The following is a 23,468-nucleotide window of genomic DNA, read 5'->3' on the forward strand; positions in this document are numbered from 1 at the left end:
TGTTTGGGGTGCTGTGTGTTACATCTAGAGGCAATGCAAAAAATGCATTTTGATTAAACTGACCTATACCAAACTTTGCATAGGGAAAGAAAAGGTGGAGGGCAGGAAAGACTTTTGAACTGAAACATATATATTGGTTGGTGGCTGAAAGTCCAGGTTTCACTGAAATTTCATCTTCAGATGCATGTTCTTGTTACCAAAGTGTATTCACTAGCAAGTATTTTTTTATTTTCTAAATGTTTTTAAGTTTTATCTGCTGTATGAAGGACTTGATTATTCTCTTGATTCTTCTTGATTAGCCAGCACTGAGTTAAGGTGTTGATGGCTTCTTCATTTGTTGTTACTTAAAAGCCAAACAAAGTAAATGTGAAGATAGGTTTAAGTTTTATTTCTAAACGTAAGCGCTGTTGTCCTCTTCCTAACCTACCCATGCACCAAGAAACCAGCATGTTTATTTTAAAAGAATGGTTTTTAGAAATATATTCAAATTGATGCAGTGGTTGAATGTGAGCTTAATTAATGTGCTCACTTCTTTTCCCTTTGAATTTTAAAGTTTTTTTTTATATTTGTCCTTTTTAAAAGGACTGTAGACCTTAGCTAGGAAAACTGTAGAGCATGTTTAAAGTGATATCAGGTGTATGGAATTTTTTTCCTGTTTTCTTGCATATAATTGAGTCAATCCGAGGTAAATACAGAACTGACTGATGTGAAATTTAAATTAGTTGATGGTATCCTTTCAAAGCCTGCACGTACTGTTTTAAGCCTTCTTGCAATAGCTTATGGGCTCATATAAGAACAGTTGGAACAAAAAGGAACAAAATAGGAATGTTTGAGGTTAAGCTGTATATTTATTCTAGCAGTGTATGATAGTATTTCAGCAGCATTTTTGCTTTGTACTGGAGAGCTAACAACTTCGTAGCATCTGAAATGCAGCAATTTTTACAGTGTTTATTGGACTCTGAAAACTTCCAGGAAACCGAACTGAAATCATCATAATCTCAAGATGCACACGTTTCGGGGACAGCAGTATTCTGTCTGTGCTGCTGTGCTTTCTGTGAAAGGCTTGTATTTTTGTCACAGTCTGTGCAAGCTCCCCTCGATGTGTTGTCTGTTCAGAAGTGGGTTAAATATGTTCCGTGAGTGAGAAATGTGGGTTTCTGTTAAGAGCATGCTGAAGCGGGGTCAGATATTGTCCCCCTTTCCACTCATTTTATTTAGGGGTCAGATGCATAGTACAGCATAGACACGGCAAAAGTAGCCAAGATCAGCTCAGCTGAAGTACTGCGTTTATGAGAAGTTGTCGTAAGAAGGAGAGCGCTGTGTAGCACCAGTGAGATACAGCACGACTGAAATACAGGATGCTTGAGCCGTAGTCTAAAGGCGGCAAACATGACTTTGTACGAGGTCAGCAAAACAGCCCATCACACTAGTTTTCCAAAATTAAATATATTCTGGTCTGCTGCTAAGTGGTAACGATTGTTACAAAATATTCTAAATGCCTGAGTTGTGCTATCTCTACTTCTGTTAGTTCTGAGGAGCCAAAAAAAATCAGGTTTTAATCACCAAGGTTGTACTCTTTCTTGTGCTTTCAGCATTTCATTAAGCAGTGATTAGTACTCTTTAATTATGCATTACTTTATCTTAGTGATGCATTGTTGGTTTATTGAATCTGGCTGATGCCTGGCAATTCCAGCAGATTTTTTTCTCGCTGTGCAAGAACATCTAAGTAAGCAGTAGAGGTGTTTATAGCCTAGGCTCCGTTTTTAATGATAATGTTACCTGTTTTTTTGAGTGAAAGTGGAAAACATGAGATTTCTTTTTCCCTTTTAGCCTCTCTCAGATGGGGAATAAACCATGTAGCGGGCTGATCTTGAAGCTTGTACTTGGAATGGATTTTTCTTTATGAGCTGGGCACTTCCACACAATAATAAAAAAAAAAAAAAAAAAAAATTAAATGGTGCTGGAGGAGAGAGGAGGGTGAATGTAGTAGACAATAGCTGAAACGCAGTTTCTTTATACTAATGTCCTTTCCTATAAGAGGAAGAAATGAGAAACGGATCTCAATACTGTTAAAAGCTGGCCTTGTTTGTTTTTGTCATGACTTGGGTAAGAATTAAATTTAGGTGGGCGCTGGTGGGCTGTCAGGTAGGATGGTTTTTGATAGGGGGTTTGGTTGCTGATGTCCCACCCTTACTATACTTATATTTGATTTAAGTTGTCTGTATGTTTAAAAATTATTACATATTCAGTTTGCTTCCAGGTTTAACAGCATACAAGCCTGAGTTTTAGTTCAGCAATGCTGCTGAAAAGAAGTAGGCTTCTTCGCCTGCCCAGTGCTGCTGCAGAGAGAACAGATTGTCGCTGCTATCTTGGTACTGAAAATTTCAAAGCTTTCATTTTGCTGGTAAAATCCCTTCCCACAATGTGTGTACTCTGAGATGCTGTGGTTTATTTTTTTTTCTTGGATGAACAGAACTTTAACTCTTCAGTAAAGAGCAAATCTTCTTGTTGTACATTTAATTTCTGTTTTTTTCTAAGCTATGGAGAACATTGCTTGTTTAAAACATGGTGACTACCAAATGAGCAAATGTTTTTAATTTTTTTTCCCCACTTGTGTCTGACAGTTTGTTTCCCCCATAAAGTGCATCTTGCTTAACAAGTATACTAGTGTTACTTTATTAAGGGAGAAAAAAGTGTAAATACTTATTTGTGATGCTTATCTAAATTTTAATTCCACGGGGACCAGTCATTAAAAACAGTTTCATTTTCTTTACCTAGACCACTTCTTTTCCTCTTCATACACTATTTCAACTCTGTTTTTACAATATAGTAAGGTAATTTTTCCTCAAAAGTAGACAATGTGGCATTTAAAATACAATGAAAAAAATTTATCGGGAAACCTTTCATGAACTCTTTGAACAAAAATTAATTTTGAAATCTACAGTAAATTGTCAGTGAGAATATACTTAATAAAGTTTCTTTTTATTTCTCTTCCTTTATTATATAGTTTTTCAACAGCATTTGTCTCCATCGTTTGATAGGGATGCCAAAGGGATTAAATAATAAAAGAAGCATATTTACTTAAGCTATTTTGCAGTGCAACTTGCATGCTGAGTCCTTCATCCCTTGTTCTGTCAATCTAGTTTCTGTTGTCAGAATTGAATTTGGAATCTGTTGTTCTAGAAGACTTGCATGTGAAACAAGACAAGACCTAACAGGTTGTAGAAAGTAGCAATAACGTACAAAAACTTGCACAAGGCAGAAGCGCCTAAGCATGGCTTTCTGCAAGAGGAGGAGCGTGTAGTCTTTGGGAATTCTTGTTCTGCTTCTGACACTGTTTGGTACCAATTTCTGCTTAGGAGCTGCTTTTCTTAATCACCTGAGGACTTGTATCGTGGAGGTGAACTTCTTGAGTGCAGGTGGTTTAGCTGGAGTTCTGGGCACTTTATTTCTAGAATCTAGTCCAAGATGGATTATGATGGCTCAGTGCCTGCAGTTGCTGCTCTTTGGGTTGTTGGTGTGACCAGTGGTGTCTTGAAATGTGCTGGTTACCTTGGTCCATTTAAAAAGAACTCAAATGTAAGTTTACAGGTACAGCATGCTCTGGAGTGGAAGCATTAATGCTTTGCAGTCCGTGTTATTTTCTTGTTTATCTAGGATTGTTAGTCCGTTGGGTATTTGCATTAAATACCTCGAGCAGTGCCAGCATTCCAGGGAGGCGGTCACATGAGCCTGGCAGAGCACTGTGTATTCTGAGCAGACTTTGTTTTCTGTAGCCTTTCTTCCCACTTCCCTGGGGATGTTTCCAGCCTCTGTTCTAGCTTTAAAATTTAGTTTGGGGAGAGAAGTCCTTAATTATCAAGTGAAACATAGGAGGGAGAGTGCTTGTGGGGATGAGGAGCTGGGAGACCTGCTGTACTGTTCTGCTGATGGCTGTTCTTGGTCTCAGAAACACAACTGTGGCCTTTGTGGAAGTTCTGATCTTGATGAGTATTTTTACTTAATCAACAGATGTTATTGCTTACAGATGTCACTTACGCAAACTGCCACTGCTGCTTGTAAAGTGCCTGTACCCTGAGTAAATAATTGGGTTTTATTCAGTTCACTCATCCCAGAGAAAATATTGGAGAGTTTGTGCTGAATTATTCTCAAGTATCTATGATATCTTGGTGTGTTCTGTTTTGTATAGTATTTGAATTGGACTGTAAAATTACTGTGCAGGACTGTGTTGAACCATAGAACCCTTCAAGATTATTCAAAATACCTGAAATAAAACCTCTTTAATCATGAATTTCTGAGATGAAAGGACCTTTTTTGTAAGTCGATGGTTTTTGTATGTTCACCTAACAAGGTACGTGCTTTTTTAGGTATAAAACTTGGAGCAATACAATTCTGAATGTGGTAAGTGATGTCTAGTTTTATTTACTAATTAAACTCTCCACCACTTTCTTCCTTCACAGTGACTATCACCTCCATTATTACAGTGGATTTTTATTAATTATATGGACGATGTTTTAATGTGCACTATTAGCGCACAACTTGCAATATCTGGATTGCTTTGTAGTATTGGCAGTTCAGACAGCATATCCAGCATGAGATTGTACTTGGGACAAAACAAACTGGGATGTGAGATTTATGTGACCTTTGGTCACTTGGGACTATTCTGAAGGGAGATGTAGATTTCATGCAGTCCTCGTCAGTGAGAGTTCAAGTAAAAATATATATGCTGTCAAAAGCATTTCTAATGCCATGGCAGAAAGTGTGAAATAGTACCATATACTTGATAATGGCTTTTTTGTGAGAAGATTCTCTGGTGCAATCTGATGTGATTTCGTGGAATGGCAAGCTATAGAGGTCGCTTGTGTTCATGATTTGGTACTGAACTGTCAGGCAGGCCCTAATGTCTACCATGGACCAAAGGCCAGAGAGCTGAGTATGGAATAAATCTCCTCTAGGATTTGAGTGCTGAGTTAAAGCCATGTTTTGAAACAAACAGGAGTTAGGGCTTCTGTGAATGTTGAAAACCTTGTTAAATGAACACTCTAATAGACCACTGCTTTGAGTTTGGCTTCAAGTGGTAAATTTTGAGGTAGTTTTGAATATAAAAACTTACTTGATAATGCAGTACTGACTCTTAAAACGTTAGCAAGAGCAATATCAACTCTTCAACTGCTAGTCTCATCTGAATTTTGTAGTTTGTAAGTGAACAAAGCACCTAATATCCAGCATTGCAGCAGGGCAGGTTAACTGACTGCTTGCTAGACTATCCAGAAAAATTTGGGTCTTCCAAAATATTTTGTTCACTCTGGCTCTGATTATCTGCACAGTGCAGAGAAGGAAATCATCCTTTTTCCTAAGAATTGGCATCCTTAATTTCTTTGGGACTGATTTGTTTTAGAGACTTATTTCTTCCCATGTGCAATATTGCTATGGCTGTGTAGTAATGCAGGTGCTTGAAATAAAACTTAAGAGTGCGTCTTTCTTGAGGATCACCCTTTCTATATGAATTTATTGCTGTTTCTTGATCCAGCTCTGCTGTTCTTGAAAGGGATGTGATTTTGTTGGTATTTGGAGATGGCGAAGGTTTGGAAATGAGTGTTAGCATTAGAAGTCTTATGTAATTGTATATCATGAAATTGAATGAATTTCCCAGTTCACGTATGCATGGGGCTGTATGTTGAAGTATGACATAAAGGGTAATATACTTATTCTTTTTTTTATTTGTCCTATTTGCTAAATAACCAGCTGCAGAAGGGATTCTGAGACATCAGTTTTGTGTGTTACTGTTAGAGAAGTTAGCATTAAAATAGGGGATTCACCATGTTCCAAGGTACAGAAGAATCTGAAGACTAAATGAAATACAGTCCTGGTAACTTGAGGTAGCCTTCTTTCTTTCTGTTCTAATTTCCCATTAGATGTTGGTAGTTCTTATAATAATTCTAGATTGAACTGCTTGACAGAGAAGTGAAGCTGTGCTTAAATGTGAGATAACTGTGTAGGGGATTTAAACTGGAACAGGCACACTTCATTACGAGGAATTGTAGAGGGTCTTTTCTTTGTTCCTAGTTTCCCTTCTAAATTTAATTCTTAATCATAACGAGATTTGTCCTTCCTCGACTGACATGTTCGCATCGTGTCTGCCTGTAGCGTGCTGTTAGAGCCGATGATGACTGTTCTTAGCCCTGTGGCCTTGCTGTTGTTCCCCTGTGGTGAGCGTGCGGCTCGCTCCGTCGGCTGGGCGCAGCATGTGGCTCCTGGTCAAGGCTGGGGTTCCCTTCGAGAAGAACTTCTTGACCCTTTGTATTTCTTTGTACGGTATCCGCCTTGCAGGCGGACTCGAGCCATTGTTTGGAATGCGTATCTAATGCGTTCCACTTGGACCCTCCGTTCCATTCCATAATGTTAGCTTTAATTGGCTGTTTTTAAACTTTCATGTACAATTTGGTTGTACACGGTAAATTACCACCCTCTTCGCCTTTTCCTAAGAGCAAGAAACTAGAATCCAGACTGTGCTTTCCCTTGCTGTCTTTTACTGTTGCCCTTGAGCTCTTTTAGAGGCAGCCCTGGTGGGTAGTGTTTCTGTCAGAGGACAGACCTCTTTTGCTAGTGTTTTTCCTCTAATCTCCCAAAGGCTCTATTTTTAAATGTTATCTTGTGGTTTTGGACCAACTTCTAGATTTGAAAACTTAAAGAATTGCCACTTTTGTCCAAAGAAGCATCTTTAGTTTAATAACTCTTCCCAACTCTGCTGAGTGTGGCCAGGTATCTAACGTGTCCTCCAAGTGATTTTTTTTTTAAATATGTATTTTAATTTGTCTGTTTCAGGACGGTATCAGTCACATTTCCAAGGCTCGTGCTTACTAGACAAAAATGTCTTATGTGCTTCCGAAGTGTCAAAACATCTATCAGTGGCAGAATGATGATCTATTACATGGGTTTTCATCTGTGCTTGAATACTTGATCTGAGCATCAACCAAAGCTATTTTTGAGAAAGAGGGATAATTTAGTTATCTGAGGGGGGGAAGTTGGTAGTACTGCATACAAAACAATTCTTGCAGTTGAAGCTCAAAACAGTGATGAGTCTCTTGCTCGTACTTGGTTTGAGCGGAGTAAAACAAAGCCTGCCTTTATCCTCCATAGCTGGCTTATGAGCTCATGTTTCGGCTTTTCCTTTCCCCTCCCTTTCTGACATGGGCTCCCTGTTTTTGTCTTTGCTAAACAGACAGTAGCTCTCCACAATATTTTTAATCTCAACAAGACGTCCAGTGGCTGATGATGCTGAAGTGTTGCCTCAACAAAGGAGGGATGGTAGCTGGAGCATTCCAGGTCTGACGCCTTTGGCCAGAGAGCCGTGCGGTGTGGCCACCGATTCCTCCCTGCACAGCATGCTTGCTTTGGGCAGGCGGCTGCGTTTCATTGACTCCTGTTGCGTGCCTCCCTGTGCCTTATTTTAGGCTTCCCCCAAAAGTTATGACTGGGAGTCTTATGGTTTTAGATGAAAGAGCCTGTTGTCTTGTTGAATTATCTCCTTTCTCCCTGTATGTAAAGCAAAGCTGGCAGGTAAAAAATGATATAATAGAACAAAAGCTCCGTTATAGTAACAACTAAAGCTAGATTAGAATAAAACTGAAAGGATGACCTACTGTGGTGTGTTTTTTCTTTAAAGACTAGTGGCTTACCTGTTGTCCGTTGCCCACCTAGCGGTGGAACTGGACTCAGATGGGCTCCTGAGCATTCCTGCACTGAAATCTGTTCATGGAAATAAATCAGACATATTTTCCCCTCTTAGATACTTTTAGATACTAAGAATGTCCTTATACAAAACACACTATGGAATTTTAAATAATTTGTACGCAATCATGGATATTGAGGTAGCCATCAGGATCTTGTACTCATAGGATTTGAGTGGAAAAAAAAAATCCTTAAAACAGGAACATACTAATTTTTTTAATATTCTAGAGCAACGTGTTAAGCTACTGATTTTGTGTAGTGACTGAAGCGAATGCAACTCATGAACTTGTTTGCTAAAAGTATAGCTGCTAGACACTTTTTTCAGAGGGGTTTAAAAACTTTCCCCATGACAGCTGAACTTCTTGAATCAATACAGAAATCTGCTTAGATCACATACTTCAGTCTTGCAGCGTTGGTTTTATTGTGCAAATAAACTATCAGATACTGATTTATAGGCTAGTTGTGTTCCATAGACGTGCCTATTTGTTATGTACGACTGTTCTTGTAGCAGCCTGTATCCCTTCACAGCATAAAGCCATCAGATCTCCTCAGTCGTGTCCGTTCGGCTGTTACAACCAGGTACTTCTTTCCGTCTTGAAATTTCCCAATTTAATAAAGGGAAGGTGGGGTAACTTGTTGATTTCTACCTGAATGCATCATTAAACGCTGCAAGAGGGGAAATTAGGGCGTGGGGGTGGTGTCTTTTTTCCCTTCTTTTGGTAAATCTTATTTTTGATGCAAAGGCAGTTCTGTCGCCAGCCAGTCCAGCGCGCGTAGCCTCTCCCCCCCGCCATAAAACAATGAGCACATTCAGGCAGAACTCGTGTTTTCAGTTATTAAAAAACGGAGCCGTCTGTCTCTGCCTGTGACTTTAATCTTTAAGCCTTTATTCCCTGTACCCCACCCCCTCTTTCTTTCCCCAACCTTTTGTTTGTGAAGTGCAGGGCTACAGGATATGTGGGCCTGGAGTTTCTGAGCGTATTGTACATTCCCTTGGCAATTACAGATGTTTATAACCCTGACTGATGTTATTTCAGTATTGTGGAGGGTGAAGAGAAAATTAAAGAATGCTTTTTTTCTTTGCCCCTAGCAGTCTTTAATTTTTTTTTCTGGAAAAAAAAAGGGGGGGAAAGAAAATGTAAACTCTCTAATTTCTTTTCTTTAAAAAATCTTGTTCAGCAACCTCGGATGAAAAATGCCTGAGAGCTGTGCATGAATCTTCCAGTAGCCTACCATAACTCTTCTGTGGGTACAGCGTGTTTCGTGCAGTGTTGTTGTAAGTAGATGGTACTGGATTTTAGTACAAAACAAGCTCCTTGGTGTGGGGTCCGTGACCTCTGGGGTACTTTATTTCAAAGACGGAGACAAGGCAGCTTAGGACTTGAAATACTTTGAGTTAGTATCACATTAATTTATTCCCAGCTTTACTGGAAAGCAGTTTTTTGTTTATTTTTAGTAGAATGATTTAGAATCTTCTGAGTTAATGGTTGTCTCTTGGATTGGTGACTTGCAGAATTGTTCAAGAAAACTAATTTTTTATTAGTCTCATAGAAATACGTTCTTGATCTGCAAGAGGTCTAAAATCCATTTCTTATTGGTGTTTTTTAGACTACCTAAAGCTGCAGGTGCATTGTAAGATAGATGTCCTTGAATTGCCAGAGGTGGAGAGAGAGAACCCAGTAATGAGTTTCTGACCAAAGTGTTAGAATTGCACGTTTCTTGAGGATCCCTGTGCATTTCATGACTTTGAGGGTAGTTGGCCTTGAATTTTTAGGAGAGAATAGTTTAATGGAATTGTAAATTTTTGAGGTTCTTCCTCAGAACCTTAGAGATAAAACTTTCAGATCCGTATATGTTTTCCCACTGAATGCAAACTAGAATTTATACCTAGTACAAGCGCACAGTTGCACATAAAAATGTTTACTTGGGTCAGTCTGTGTAGCTCCAGGTGGTGTGTGATGGTAATTCTTAACTTTGTGACTGCTGCACAAAGCTGCTGGTTAGACTGAGCTTTCAAAGGTGTGGTGGAAGGATGAAGAAATCAGTGAGGATAGGTGGGACTTTAAGAAGTTGGCACTGAAGATAAAGGGAAAAAAGTCTTACTGTCACCTAATACTGAGAGTAAGACTTCAGATAAAGTGACTAAAATACTTTTAAAAATTCCAAGAGACATTTGTAGATGTTCATAATTCAGTAATACTCTTAAGTGCCCAGAGGGAGGCAATAGATGCTCTATGGTAATTCTCCAGTCCTTTGGGGGGAAAATACAGTTGGTAATTAACCATAATACACTCTCTTTATCCTAAGATAATCAAGTACTTAAGTTGTGTATTGCTTGTGTAAGGAGTTCTGAAATGTGCTATTTCTTTTTGCATTGAAACACAGGCACAGATGTGATTGAATCCTAGATATGCTAATGTAACAGTATCATCTTGTAAGAATTCTAAAAAACTTGAAAAGATGAAGAGCTGAGTATAAAACATTACTGACACGGAATATCACATACAGAAAATGTATAGGTACTGTGCAGGTATCTGGTTTTCCCCTCAGTTCAGTGGTGGGCATGTGTATAATAGTATGTTCAAATGCCTATAGAGAGATGAATAGTTAAAAAAAAAAAAAAAAAACTTGTGCTGCTCATGGAAGTGTTAAATTTGAAAATAAAGTCATTGCCAGAAGCAGCTAACAGGTTTGAAAGAAAATGGGTGCACATGAGCAGTGTTTGCCACCTCTCTTCTCCCTTCTGTACAAACTCAGGTTTGTGTGGCTGTCGTAACTCACAAATGACGATGCCATACCTTGGCGTAGGCTGAAGCCTTAGGATCCTGTGGTATCCGGGAGGTAGCAGGTAAACCACGACCTGGAGGTTTCCAGGACTGTAGGTGCTGCCAAGGCTTTCACACATCGCATCTTCCCACTCCAGCGTTTATCGGGTTAGTGAAGCATCTCAAAATCCTCAGTGCAACATTCCTGAAGCTGGGGATGGACTTGTGGCCTTGTTCTGGTGGCTTCAATGATTCTGTAACTCTTCTGGATGTATAATACCTTTTCTACTCTTCAGCCACTGTTTTCTCTTTTTGATCTTAGAAATAACCTCAAAGACTGTCTCCTCTCTTGGAGGGAGGGATTGTGTAGAGTGGTCACACCCTTCGGTAATCCCTCCCCATGATACCTTTATGATATTCAAATACATTTACCTCTTTTTTCTTTGAAACTTGGTTGGAAATCTTGTAGAGAGCATGCATTAAAGCTGGTATGAGTCAAGACTGTAAAAATGCTATTTTTCATCTCATCTCTTCCCTCCTGTTTGCTTTTCAGCTTTTACTTTAAAGACTTTATGGCCTATCAGGGACCACTTATGATCAGCTGTGTAAGGCCCAAGTGTAATGTTACATTAAGTTTAATTCACAGAGCAGTCTGAAACCACATATGGCCTTGATACCAAAGCAAAATATCTCTGAATAAGAAGTTTGAAACCTGAACTAATCACATAAAGTCACAGGAAAGCTGACTGGGACCTTGAGCACTCAGTATCTCCTGAGGAGGTGGAAGTGGTGTTTTGAATATATCTTCCCCCACACCTTCCTTTTTCCCCAAATTATGAATATAGCATTTGCTGTGCAACTTATTGTCACAGTGTTTCAGAAACCTCGTTTCAGGAGTTCAGTAACACTGCAGAATACACTGCACTTCCTTGCAAACCTCTATGTTGGAGCCTGTGATATGAATCAGTGGCATTACAGGTGCCATTTTCTTATGTCATTTGGGGACCCAGAAATCTGACACGACTTTTTCTCCTAGAGATGTTTTATAGTCTGGATGCCAAATTAAAGAACTGAACCTTTTTGCACTCTGTGTAATACAAATTCATAGCACCAAAAAAGGTTGCAGTGCAAATGGTAACAACCCAACTGTTTTCTTCTCCTGTGCTTTGTTTTGCTTTCAAATGTACAAAATAGCCTTTTTTTTCCTAGTATATGTCATGGATTGTACTCCAGGAACGATGAGCTGTATAATAGCGTCTAGTCTGAAATTTTAGCTAACTTTTACTCTAGTTTTATGCAGTATCATGAATATTTAACTTTCCAGCTTTATTGGTATCTGCATTTGCATATATGTATATATGAATGACACTTTAAAAAGTTAATGTTTGCTAACTAATTCACAATTTATGCACTTCCTTCTTCAAGCCAAGAAAAATTAATGCAGCTGAAATACCACGGTGTTGTGTAATTCAGCAAATGCTAACTTTTTTTTTGTAGTGGTCATTTGTGTCTACTCAGAATGATTTGTTGGGTTTTTAAGGTAGGTAGGCCCTTTTTTTTTTTTTTAACTCCCTCCACAGTTTCAACCTTAAAGTAATAGAAGTCCCTTCTGGTTTCTGTCCGGGTTGTGCCTTGCTTGTCAATACAGAAAATATCTGTTAATATGTGGTATTACAGAAAAGGACTTTGCTACGTATGGAAGAAGGATGATGTTTTCTCTCACATGGCTATTTACCTCTGTTTTCACATGGGCTGCATATTATGGTATCTTCCATTATAATGCAGTGTTATTTAATTTCTTAAAGACAGTGGGGGGAGAACATTCATTTATGATGATTTTGAATTTTTTTCAGTCACTGAAATTTTGAACAGGAATTGAAATGTCAGACCCTAGTAGTTACTCCATCTAATTTACTACATTTTCTTTGGATATGGTCAACGTGAAAGTTTCAGGGGGGTCAAAGCAAACATGTCAATGATAGAATGAAGCGTCCTTTGCTTTAAACTTCATCCTGATGCCTTTTACGCGAGATAAAAATCAAGCTGTACGTAGCTTAAATCTTAGCTGTGTAAATATCAAATCCATCTCTTCGTTTGTCTGAGGCCAAGTAGTACCTACCAGCGCTGAGTCTGAGACTTCCCCATTGTATAACCGCTTGTGCTTTTTTAGAGGGATTTTATTTTCCTCCTCTTACTCAACTTTGTGTGTTTTTGTCATTGTATGCTGTTAATGTGGATTTTTCTTTGTAAAAAGTTGAAGTACTTACTGCATTTGTCTTGTTTCCTGTTTTTGTAGCCACTTTTATCTTTCAGATTCCCTTTTCAGAAAGGGGCTAGATATGAGTGTAGTATTCAATATTACATTCCTCGTGTAGTCTAATACTTCACCATTTTCCACTGCGTCTAAAAATAAAAACAATTTTGCGTTGTACAGCATGCGATGCGCCTCAGCAGCTTTCTAAAATAACAGCACTTGTTTTCTGTAAATACATGCATATTCGGTGATGAGTTTCTCCAACACTTCCTTACAACACACTGAGCTGCGAGTTTCCCTCAAGCTCTCCAAGCTTCTGTGTTGTGAACGGCTTGGCCTGCAGCACCATCCCATCCCTAGTGGCAGGCGGCTTGCCTTTCGCGCTGCTTCTGACTGTGCTGCTGCCTCCAGCTCTCCCCAGACCCCTGCCTTGAGCTGAGTCTCTGCTGTTGATCCGCCCCTGAATAAGCAAAGCGCTGGGGAGGTGTAGCTGGAAGCAGGAACTTCTCAGCTCACGGAACTGCAGCTGCTGTGGCCGGGATGCGCTGGAGCGGATGGCTGGATGGATGGATGCCTTTTGGTGTGCCCCGCGTCACTGATGGCTGCGTCTGGGTAGCTGACTGTATGTGGCTGGAGCAGTGTATTAATGCAATAACTAAGTGATGTGTGTGCTTGTCCTGGCTTGAAACTACGTGTGTAGAAATGCCTTTTGGATTTGTATGTTTTATCTTTTCAATACGAGTAAAGGGAAAAAAATCCTCTTGCGTTTCTAAAGTATGCTTAAAGTCGAGAGGAGCCCTCGCTTGTCTGTAGAATGGTGTATCCTCAGCTGCGGCTGTTCACTGCTTTTATGTGCAGCCTGGAAAGAGATTAGGTGTGCTTGGCTTCTGTTGTGTTGCAGAAGGGAGGAAAAATGTAGGAAATGATTCCATGTAACCGAAATTAAAAAGATCCCCAGCGATCTCTTTTCTGGTAGTGATTTCTGTTTGGGAGCCTTTGGATGAAAAACTAAATGTCTCTGTGTGTATGGTGTTCATTGTTTTATGTATGTGTATGTTGTATGGCGTTTTTTTTTTTAAAAAAAACTACATCAAATTTTAATGTTTGATCAATGAATTTATTTGCATCATAATGAGAGAGCTTCCTGTACGTGCCTTGCTTTGGAATTGTCCCTCTTCTATTATAAGCAGTCCTTTTTACAGAAAACTTTTTTTCCCTTATCAGGAGACTAAAAAAAAAAAAAACCCACAACCAAAACATTTCAAAATAGCAATTAAAGAAATCTTTCCTTTCTTGAAAGGCTGTTTGTATTTTATTTTTTTTGACCTTGAATGTTTTTCTTCATTTTGTGCTGCCCTTGACCTCTGTAGCACAGGTCGCAGAGAAGGAATGCTGCGTTCAGGAGGTACTCCAATGCTCTGGTGTTCAGACACTTCTCAGACTGATGCTTTTGATCTCCCTCAGCCAAAGAAAGAAGAGCAAAGATCTCTGAATCCATCTTCTCTGTAACCACCACTGCTGGCTGCGCAGTGCGAGCCCGTACTGTTTTCTGAATAATTGAGTCACTGAAAGTAATGCAGAGAGAGATGTCAAGTCAGCAGCTTAATGCTAAGTTTCTGTCTGTGTCACGGCGTCAAGTGTACCTTTATCTCCGTTCGCTTTCCAAGTACCTTGCTTCAGCTCCTGAGCCTCCTGTACTTGCCTGTTGGGGGCTGAACGCCCTGATGCTGCCCTTGCCCTGCGGCTCCCAGCTGAAGTCTGGCAGAGTTCAGATGCCCTGTGTGGGACCAGAGGGGTGCAGTGAGAAAGCTTGTTCAAATTTTTTTAGCAGGCATTACAACATCCAGAGAGGAGCAAATGGTCTTTAAAATAATGAGCTTGTAAGCTTCAGGCAGAACAAGTGAGCATGTCTTCTTGTAATAATGAATTACGTAGGGCTGGGATCTCCAAATGTCCCTAAAAAATGCATCTGTGCACATCTCATGTTCTACACTTTTTTCTTTTTTCCTCTTGTTTTCTACTTCTAGAGTTGTTTCGTACTAGAAATGTAATTCAGATGGGAAGGGACCTGCTGAGGTCTTCTGGTTCTGCCTGGGCTCAAAGGTGAGCCAGCTGCCTTCAAGTTGTATCATCTTGGGAAGCAGGGTCTGGGGCTACCGGGGTGGCCCAGTCTGTAACGCTTCTCCAAAGAGGCTGAAGGCAATGTGGGACTTCTTACTTTCCATGGAAAGTTTTGCAAAAGATCTCTTGACCTTCTTTCTGCCTGTACTGTAATGCCTCTTTGAAGCTGCCTTCACTTGCAATTGTTGTTTCTCAACGCAAGTAATCTGTTTAAAATAAGATTCATATGTACAGTGTTGCAACAGCAGGGCCTGCATGTAATCATGAATGGTTAGATGATGTCCCTCAATCCTTCTCATAGTTTTCATGGAGGTGTTACTGCTTGTGTTCATGCTTCCCCAGCATGGTCTATCAAGCCTATTGACTTGCTCTAATTATGTTACTTCCTCCCTTTGGAGAACAGAGACGTGTTTCTGACGTGTCAGAGAATATTCAAGCAAGAAAGATCCTTGGCCGACTTGACGAGGAAAAGATTAAGGCCCATATGTCTTTTAACATCTTCAGGACAGTGTTGCACACTGGTTCTTCTGGGCGATGAAATATAAAGTACATTCTGAGTGTATTCTTGTGCTACTTTTTAGCAAAAGAATCCTTTTATTCCTTAGTAGTAATTCTCGTTCTATCACTTACTGTTTATAGTTGAGTTGAATTTGGGATTACAAATAAATAACCAAAAGGTCATCTGGCATATCAGAAATGGCCTTCTTAGGAATACGTTCTTGTGGTCATCCTGCCTTCTCTTTGTAGCTCTCAGTTTAGGAAAGAGCTTAGTGGCTGGTTTTCATTTAAGGGGAATTTGCGCAACCAGTGGTTTCTTTATTGTTCAAAAAAAAAAATCAAATACGCGTATAATTCTAAGCTTTACTGTGCATTCAGAGAGAAGGCTTGTGGGTTGCTGGTCTGACCCTTGCTATCGGAGATATTCCAAGCTATCCAGAGTTTGAAGCGGCGCAGCTCCCTGTTTGTGTTTCCAGCTGGTGAAACGTTTAGGAATGACGTGCCTGGGAAGTGGTGGTGGGACACTTGAACTCCATGAGTTCCTGTTCTTTTCAAAGTGTTTCCTAACGAACGTTATGGTATCGGTTTTGATCCATGATTTGCATTGCTTTACAGAGGGTTTCTTCATGTGTAATTCATGCGCTCCAGTTGCGTGCATGTCTCTCTCCCCCTCAAACCTCCTTTTTCTGTTTAAATTTTGGAAGATTTCATATCCTGCACAACATCTTCCTTATTCATCACAATGCCTCCCCCAAGGTAACTGGCGAGATCCCATACAACTTGTAGCATCTCCCAAGGTGTTACTGTATATGAAAGGAGAGAATAATTTAGTAGTTTCTGAATAAGATTCTTAACAAAAAGGGGGGGCTGGGAAGGGGGAAGTTTAATGCTCACTGCATGATATAGACAATATTTCCTGAGACAGGAGATACTAACCTCAAAGAATTTAAAATAAAACATTGATTTTTTTTTCCTTCTTTTTAAAGGAGAGTAGGGGAGGCAAAAATGGTAGAATAGTCGGCCTTTTTATCCTATGTGCAGATGAAATTGATTAAACCTTAAAAACTCGCCTCAGTCCACCCGGTTTATTAATTGAAGAATTTCCTCTTCCCCAGAATGGGAAGTGCACATTAAAACAGAGCTTTGCCCCTGAGTAGCAATGATACTTGAGAACAGCATATTTTCTACAATCCTATTTTCTCTTCAGCACTAGAGGAAATCCTAACATGGTAAAAAGCATATTTAAGAAAAAAAAAAAGTATGTTTAAGGAAGTCCTCTTTCATTTCCTTGTAAAGCATGAAATCAAATTACAGCCCATGGCCCACAATTATTTTATTTTTACATTTGAAATTCCATTTTCTGCTTCCTTTCGGTGCCTGTGAACAGGAGTTGTACTGTTTGTGCAAATTCAGCTAAAAAGATTATCTCAAGCAGAGGAGGACACAGTAGCTTAAAGAAGCCCCCAGCCAGTCTGTTTTCATGCTGGGGTGGATGTGGAACCTCGCACGATTCACACAGGGACCCCACCTCCTGTTCTTCGTCCCTCCACTCAGCCAGGTCTTGCTGTGGAGCCACGTCAGCTTTAGATGGCTGGGTTAGGGAATGTAATGCAATACTGAGCTTATGCTTGCCGAAGTAGTAGTAGTTAAAAGTGCTCTAATATTCTTAATCTGCATTTGTGGAACAGAAAACCATTCAGATTCTGTACGTTCATTGAAAATGTCCTTTGGTTCTTTTCAGTGATGCTGAAATTGCCAGGTGGTTTAGCGCTTGCAGTTTATAACCTTACTGTTCTGAAAATGGGTACTGTGTGTACATATAACAGTGATAAGAAGCTAGTGGAGATAGAATAAAATGAGAGGCTAAAATTGTTTTTGGGGGGGATGGAGAGGTGATGTGTGTTATTTTTTTCCCCCTAGGCTTAGTAATGCCTGTTTTAACTTGCAGTAAATGTGCTTTGCTGTACGGCTCCATCTCTGCACAGCTCGGTGTGGGAGTTTGTGTGTAATTTACAGGTATGCAACAGGTTGCACAAACAGAAGGGGGTTGAGTTCATGGACTTGCGGAGCTGTCCCTGCTTCTGTGATGGAGGTTAACGGCGATTTGCTGTAAGACGTAATGTCCCAAAGTAAACGCAACAGTGACAGGCTGTATTTTTCAAAACTGCAGAGCATTAGGGATTTGGCACTCCTGTGGTGTTTCCCTGTGAATACTGGTATAACAGATCTAGTTTTATTTCTTGTATTCTTTTGTGTAAAGATAAGAGAGCAACATGTAGAAATTGTAGACTTCAGTTTCTACTTCAGCTTCAGTGAGCAAAATTAAGTGTGCTTTATTTATATAAGCTGTGTGGAAATCAAAGTGGATGTGTTTCTAAATGTGTATGAGGAGCATATGTATAAGGCAGGGCACAAAGGTCTGCAGCCTTGCTGCCTGGAAATATGTTTAGTCCTTTCTTCCTATTTCAGTAAAAAACTGAAGTTGTAATATACTAAATAACATAAAAGCAGAGAGAATGAAATGAATTTTCTACTAAAGATTAAGAGTTTGTCAGTGCATACTTTTTTAATGCATGATATTCTTCTGGGCCATCTGTCTTTTTGGGTGTCCTCAGCAGGTGGTGAGTCTGTTCCAGGACGAAGAGTGAGAGCTTTCTATGAATCACGTGCAGCAGGTGGTATGGTTTTGCTCTTGCCTTGGAGACCATGTCCAATTTAAGGAAGCAAATTGTTGTTAACTGCTGTCTTATGCACATTTAAAACTTGGCGTAATCTAAATCTCTGATTTATCTAGTGCAGTTGATAAAGACTACTTGGAAAACATTAATGCTTTGGCTTTCAGAACCAGTAAGCAATTCAAACTGTGCAAACCTACTTAGGAGTCCACTATGCTTGGCCACACAAGAATGCAGCCTAATATGGGGTGTGTGTGCCTGCAGTCCTCACAGTGTGGATCCTATTTGATCTGCAAGTGGTGGCAGTAAGTTTCTTCCCTGATGACTGGCCACAGTCAGATGTGCCCAGAATTCAGTAGCAAGAGTGGATTGGTCTTGAATATTCGAAGCAGGGGTAGACATTTTCTTTGTCTTGTCTGAAAATATTTTGTTAATGTCTCTGAGTTCTGTGATCCTTGCCACTTCTGTGGTACGGATGAGTGCTACAGCCCCCAGGTTCAGCTGGAACGCTTGCTTGCAGTCTTCTCTTGGATGCCGTGCTGCCTGTCTTGTTGCCTTTCTCCCATATCTGGCTGTCATCCAGATTCTCACTGTTCATGTGTTATCTTTTGTTTGTTTTTCCTCACTCAGTAGACTGTCTACTTCTTTACTTTGTTTTTCACTGCGGTTTAGCTTCTTATCGTGCAATATAATTCCTCTCTCTTCCCTCCCCACCACCTTCCTTGTGTTTTTGGATGATGATTAGTTTGTTTCATTTGCTTTTTACAGGGCTATAACAGAGCTGTATGCCATTACGTGAAGGATACCCTGATTGTTGGTCGTTTTCAGGCTAAGTGAGAAATCCCACTTCAGGAGGACTCTTTCTCGGTGTTCTTGAACACCTCTTTCATAGATGAAACAGCAGTAAGAAGGTTACACTGTCTTTTATTCTGTAGGGGAAATAATTAGAATACCTTAGCTTAGCTTAAATTCTTGATTGCTGTGCTTCCGTATTCAAAGGACAGGTCTGCGTATGTGTCTGCTTCGTTCAGGTTTGTTTGAAGCTCTGCTGGCCTGCTTTGAGAGCTTGAGTAACATGGAAGAGATGAGTGTTCCTTATCTTGACTGTGTAGGACAATACTCTGTCCTGTTCTGAGACGAAAAAAATGTTTCGTTTCCTTCGTTCCATGTCTCGCAAGAGTCTGTGGCGGGCCTTCTCTGGTCAAATAGTGCAGGTTTATAGTGTGGTTTATTGTTGTTCTTGGAGTTTCTGCTTTTATAAACCGTCCTTACTTCAGCTTTTCTTAGTTAAATCTTGTTCTGCTGTAGAAAATTCTTCAGGAACATTGTTCCTGTTGGTGACTGAAATCTAACATGGTAGTGAGTTGACTAATAGCCTGATAAAGATGATTTAAATTTCAAATATGAAGCTAAACACATTGTAGCTCTCTTATATTTACATGCTAAAGGGGAAAGCTGCTTGGAAGGAGATGCTCTATGCTCTCGAGAGGGTACGTGTGTGTGGGGAGGCTATGGTGTAGTCACCTTCTTACAGGTAACTTGCTCACTGTCCTGATTAGGAGCTTTTCCCTTGGAATCCCTGTGTGCTTGGCTTTGGTCTCCCTGGGTAACTTCACTTTGGTGTTAAGGAACTGTTATGTGTGGGTGAAGGGCAACTAAGAGAATGGGTTATGAAATAAAATCTAAATTTTGGTAGGAGAAGACAGGGATTTGGAAGATGGTAAGTTGTCAAAGAAGTCTTGTTTAAATGTCTCAGAAAACTGAGGAACTAAATCTGTGTTTTTTTGCCTTGTTGCTTGAGGGACCTGTAAACTTGAGCACTCACCTCTTGCTATGTGTGAGTAGGCAAGTACAAAATATCCTCATGCCCTGAGCACAACACGCTTAAAGTATTTCCATCAGCAGTGCCCTGATCTCTTGTTTTGTTTCACAATTTTGTTGAAGCTCAGCAGCTTCCTACCCTGCGCAGGTGCCTGCTCTCCCCTCGTGGGTGACGATGCCACAGTGCCCTCTGTGCCATCCACAGCATCTCTGTGGCCAGTTAGCTCGTGAAGGATTTGGAGGAGGCACAACAGCTGTACTAAGCCACATTCATTAACTTGAGTGTGTTGCGTTTTCCTTGGCTGTAATGTATTTTTATCTGGAGTGTCTCGATACATTTTCTGGTGTTTTTGGAGTTTTTCCATGGACTCTACAGTTTTTCATATGTTCATATTTTCTTTGCTATGAAATGCCCCAAGGTAGGCATTCTTAACCTTCTAGTAACTGGGCTGATGAGTTTTATGGCTCTTTAAAGTGTTCCTAATAGATTTATAAATACAGCAGTTACAAGTGTTTGCTTTATAACAAATGTGTTCAAAGCAGTTAATTTAGCATTTCAAGATAAAGTGGCCCTTGTACTGAAACTTCACGTAACTGCTTCACTGCAGATTCTGTCTCCTGTTGGAGGGAGGAGATGGATACATAAGGCATCAGATCAGCCACCCTTTTCAAGTCGTGGTTCATCAGATCTGGTTACTTGGACTTGATTACGGAGCACAGCGATTGCCATAACAGACTTAGCTAAAACTTAAGCTGCAAAGTCTACAATGTTATTTCACTGAACGTTTGACCCATCATTTTATGGTATTAATGATCATATTTAACTTCATGGTTCAGTTTTAATTATTATTTCCCATTCATCTTAAGGGTGTCATTTGTGTAGTAAGAATTACTCTGTGGTGTAGTTTAATACAAAACCTGGGTGTTAAGTTTTATTTTAAAATAAGACAAACCCTGCTGTATACATTCACAGAAGTACATGCGTTTTGATTGTTCAGTGTGTTGTCCTAGAACAATTTTCATGCTGTTCACTTGTTGCTGTTCGTGCTTCCCACTCTATATATGCGCTGTTGTGTGGTGTCTGAGTCTTTTGTTCAGTCCTGGTGTTGCTTATACTCTAAGCAAGTTCTAAATTAATACAATTCTTGAAACAATAAAAATTAAAAATACTTTTGGGGACAGAGCCTATCTCTAATTTATCTTGGAGCATTTTTTGAAATGGCTGGAGAAAAGTCTGCAGGAGCTTTGCAAATGTCATAATTACCCAGCTAGCTTTCTGAAGCATTCGTTATTTACATTAAGCATTCATTATTACAAGATGAAAGCATTGGTAGGTTGAAAATAGTCATTTGTAACCATAATTTTTTCTTGTTGTAGTTCCCACCCACTCATTCACCCATGCACTTCAGCCTCAGAATGATTTCCTATCTTGAGAGTTCATGGGAACTATGAACAAGGGTAGCTGTTGTGATAGCAATTGTAAAGACTAAAAAAAAAGTGGGTTAGAGAGAGCAAAAGAAAAAGGAACAGTTGCATCGATTTCATATTCTTCTGATCAAAAGCTTGAGACAGATATTAAAAACTCTTAAATCTGGAGTGCTGCAATTTTGCATGTTTTCTTACATCTCTTCTACACTTCTTAAAATGTGTTTTTCCAACATAATTTTCTGCTAGTTCAGCTTTAGATTTGTTTTTCTTATTCATATTTAAGCTCTTTTTTTTTTTTTTAACATGAAACTTTGTTGCACTCTGCCTTTTTGGTATTCAGAGTATTTCGGTTACCTGGAATGAGGCAGGAAAATTCTGAATGTAATTAGTGGAAGGCCCAACATTCATGAAAAGCTTCCTGGAAAATTAAGTTAAATCCATGGAATTAAAGTTGCTTCAGTCAGAGGATTAAAAGCTCATTGCAACAATGCTTCAAAAAATAAAAATAATTTTTAAAAGTTATCATCATGAGCACAATAAGTAGCCTAAAATTTTCGAAGCTTTTTTATAAAGCTCAGATCTAAATCTGATCTATTTATGGCTGTGATATGAAGTATACGTTTGAGTAACGTAGATCTGAATTGGAAATGAGCATTGCAGGGTTTAAATCAGCTTTTCCTCCTGTAGAGTGACTATAAGGATTTCTTCGGATTTGTGGTAGACCTGACTCTTATTTTTAAACGTAGTGATAATGTCCTTACACTGTTAATATAGAGGAATGTGTAAACAATCGTAGGTTTGCATATTTTGTATGAACTGATGGACATATATAATAGCTTAAACTCCTTAAATCTTATTTTTCAAAAATTGCCAGGCATTCATTTGGTGCCTGTGTTGGTTTGTGCTTTGTTCATATTTCTGGACATGTGTACATATACATGCAGTTTTTATGGAAGCTATTTGAGAAAATGTTCCTTAATCTCTTTATGCTGCTACAATACTGACTGTGAATTCTTTTCCAGGTGCCCAGATTATTGATTTGATGATGCTTGTAATCGATGTGACAAAAGGGATGCAGACACAGTCAGCAGAGTGCTTGGTAATTGGGCAAATCGCCTGCCAGAAGATGGTGGTAGTTCTGAACAAAATAGATCTCCTTCCAGAGGGGAAGAGACAAAGTGCCATTGAGAAGATGACGAAGAAAATGCAGAAGACCTTGGAAAATACAAAGTAAGTTAACAGTAATATTAACAGCTAGTGTGTAACAAAAATACTTTACCCACATTTCACTTTCAACATACTTCTAAATGCAGCTAATCTTGTCCCTGCTGGATGAGATATTCATATAGATACCGCTTGCCACGATGATGAGGGAAGAGTGGAAAGATTACCAGAAATTCAAATTCAGTCCTGCATTTGCATCTGCAAGTACCATGTATGGAGAAATATTTGAGTGTAATGAAACTTTTCAGTTTAAAGGGCTGCTTTGAGTTCAGATTGATTTTAGGCAAGAAGGGCTGGGTGAAGAACCTTTTTTGTAACTTTTCTTGTGATCCAGATGTGTTCTATTTCTCTTTTTTAACTAAAGAAGAAAGAGGGCTTTTTCGTAACCGAATGTGGAAGATGTGATTGCCCTAACTAGGGTGATAAAGCTGCCTTGTAGTTATCTTTGTATGGGACTGATCAGTATTGCCAAGAATCTAATTGACAATGTTCCTGAAGTTTCTGTAATGCAATGTGACTCTGTCTGGGCTGGTTTTTGTCAGTTGTGTTCTGCTTTAACTAGTTGAGGAAAATGATGAGTGAATGAAAATGTGGCTGTTAGGAGATGGGAAGGTACAATATAGACACAGTATTCCCTCAGTGGTTACAGAAATTGACACACAGCTGATTTTGCGCAGGGTTTTAAGGGGATGCTGACTCCCATGTTTACAGTTGTTGGATCACATTTTGACCTTTGAGAATGAAAGGAATAGGATTCAGCATAAAGAGGAGAGAACTTTACCAGGGACAAAAGAGCAAAGCGTGGCTGGATACGGCTGTTCTTGCTTAGCTTATTTGTGATGGTAGAGCAACGTCCCTCTTCAACTATGCAACTGCTACCATAGTGACTTTGAAGATCTGTCTTTCCAGCTCATCAGTAATGTGGGTCTGTTTGTTTTGCTTGGAGTAGCA

General features: G+C 39.5%; 1 protein-coding gene across 7 annotated transcripts in view; it reads left to right on the forward strand.

The window, feature by feature from the left end:
• Positions 1 to 23,468, forward strand: part of EEFSEC (eukaryotic elongation factor, selenocysteine-tRNA specific) — a 166,556-nt gene that overhangs the window by 51,060 nt on the left and 92,028 nt on the right. For 6 of the 7 annotated variants that reach the window (XM_048073341.2, XM_048073346.2, XM_048073315.2 and 3 more), the window contains exon 2: positions 22,316 to 22,523. In XM_048073341.2, coding sequence (XP_047929298.2) covers positions 22,316 to 22,523 — 208 coding nt within the window. Of the gene's footprint in view, positions 1 to 2,281; positions 2,373 to 22,315; positions 22,524 to 23,468 lie in introns of those variants that run through there. The other variant, XM_067003460.1, reaches the window with a different exon arrangement.

Source organism: Anser cygnoides, chromosome 10 (assembly GCF_040182565.1).
Source record: "Anser cygnoides isolate HZ-2024a breed goose chromosome 10, Taihu_goose_T2T_genome, whole genome shotgun sequence".
NCBI classification, from domain to species: domain Eukaryota; kingdom Metazoa; phylum Chordata; class Aves; order Anseriformes; family Anatidae; genus Anser; species Anser cygnoides.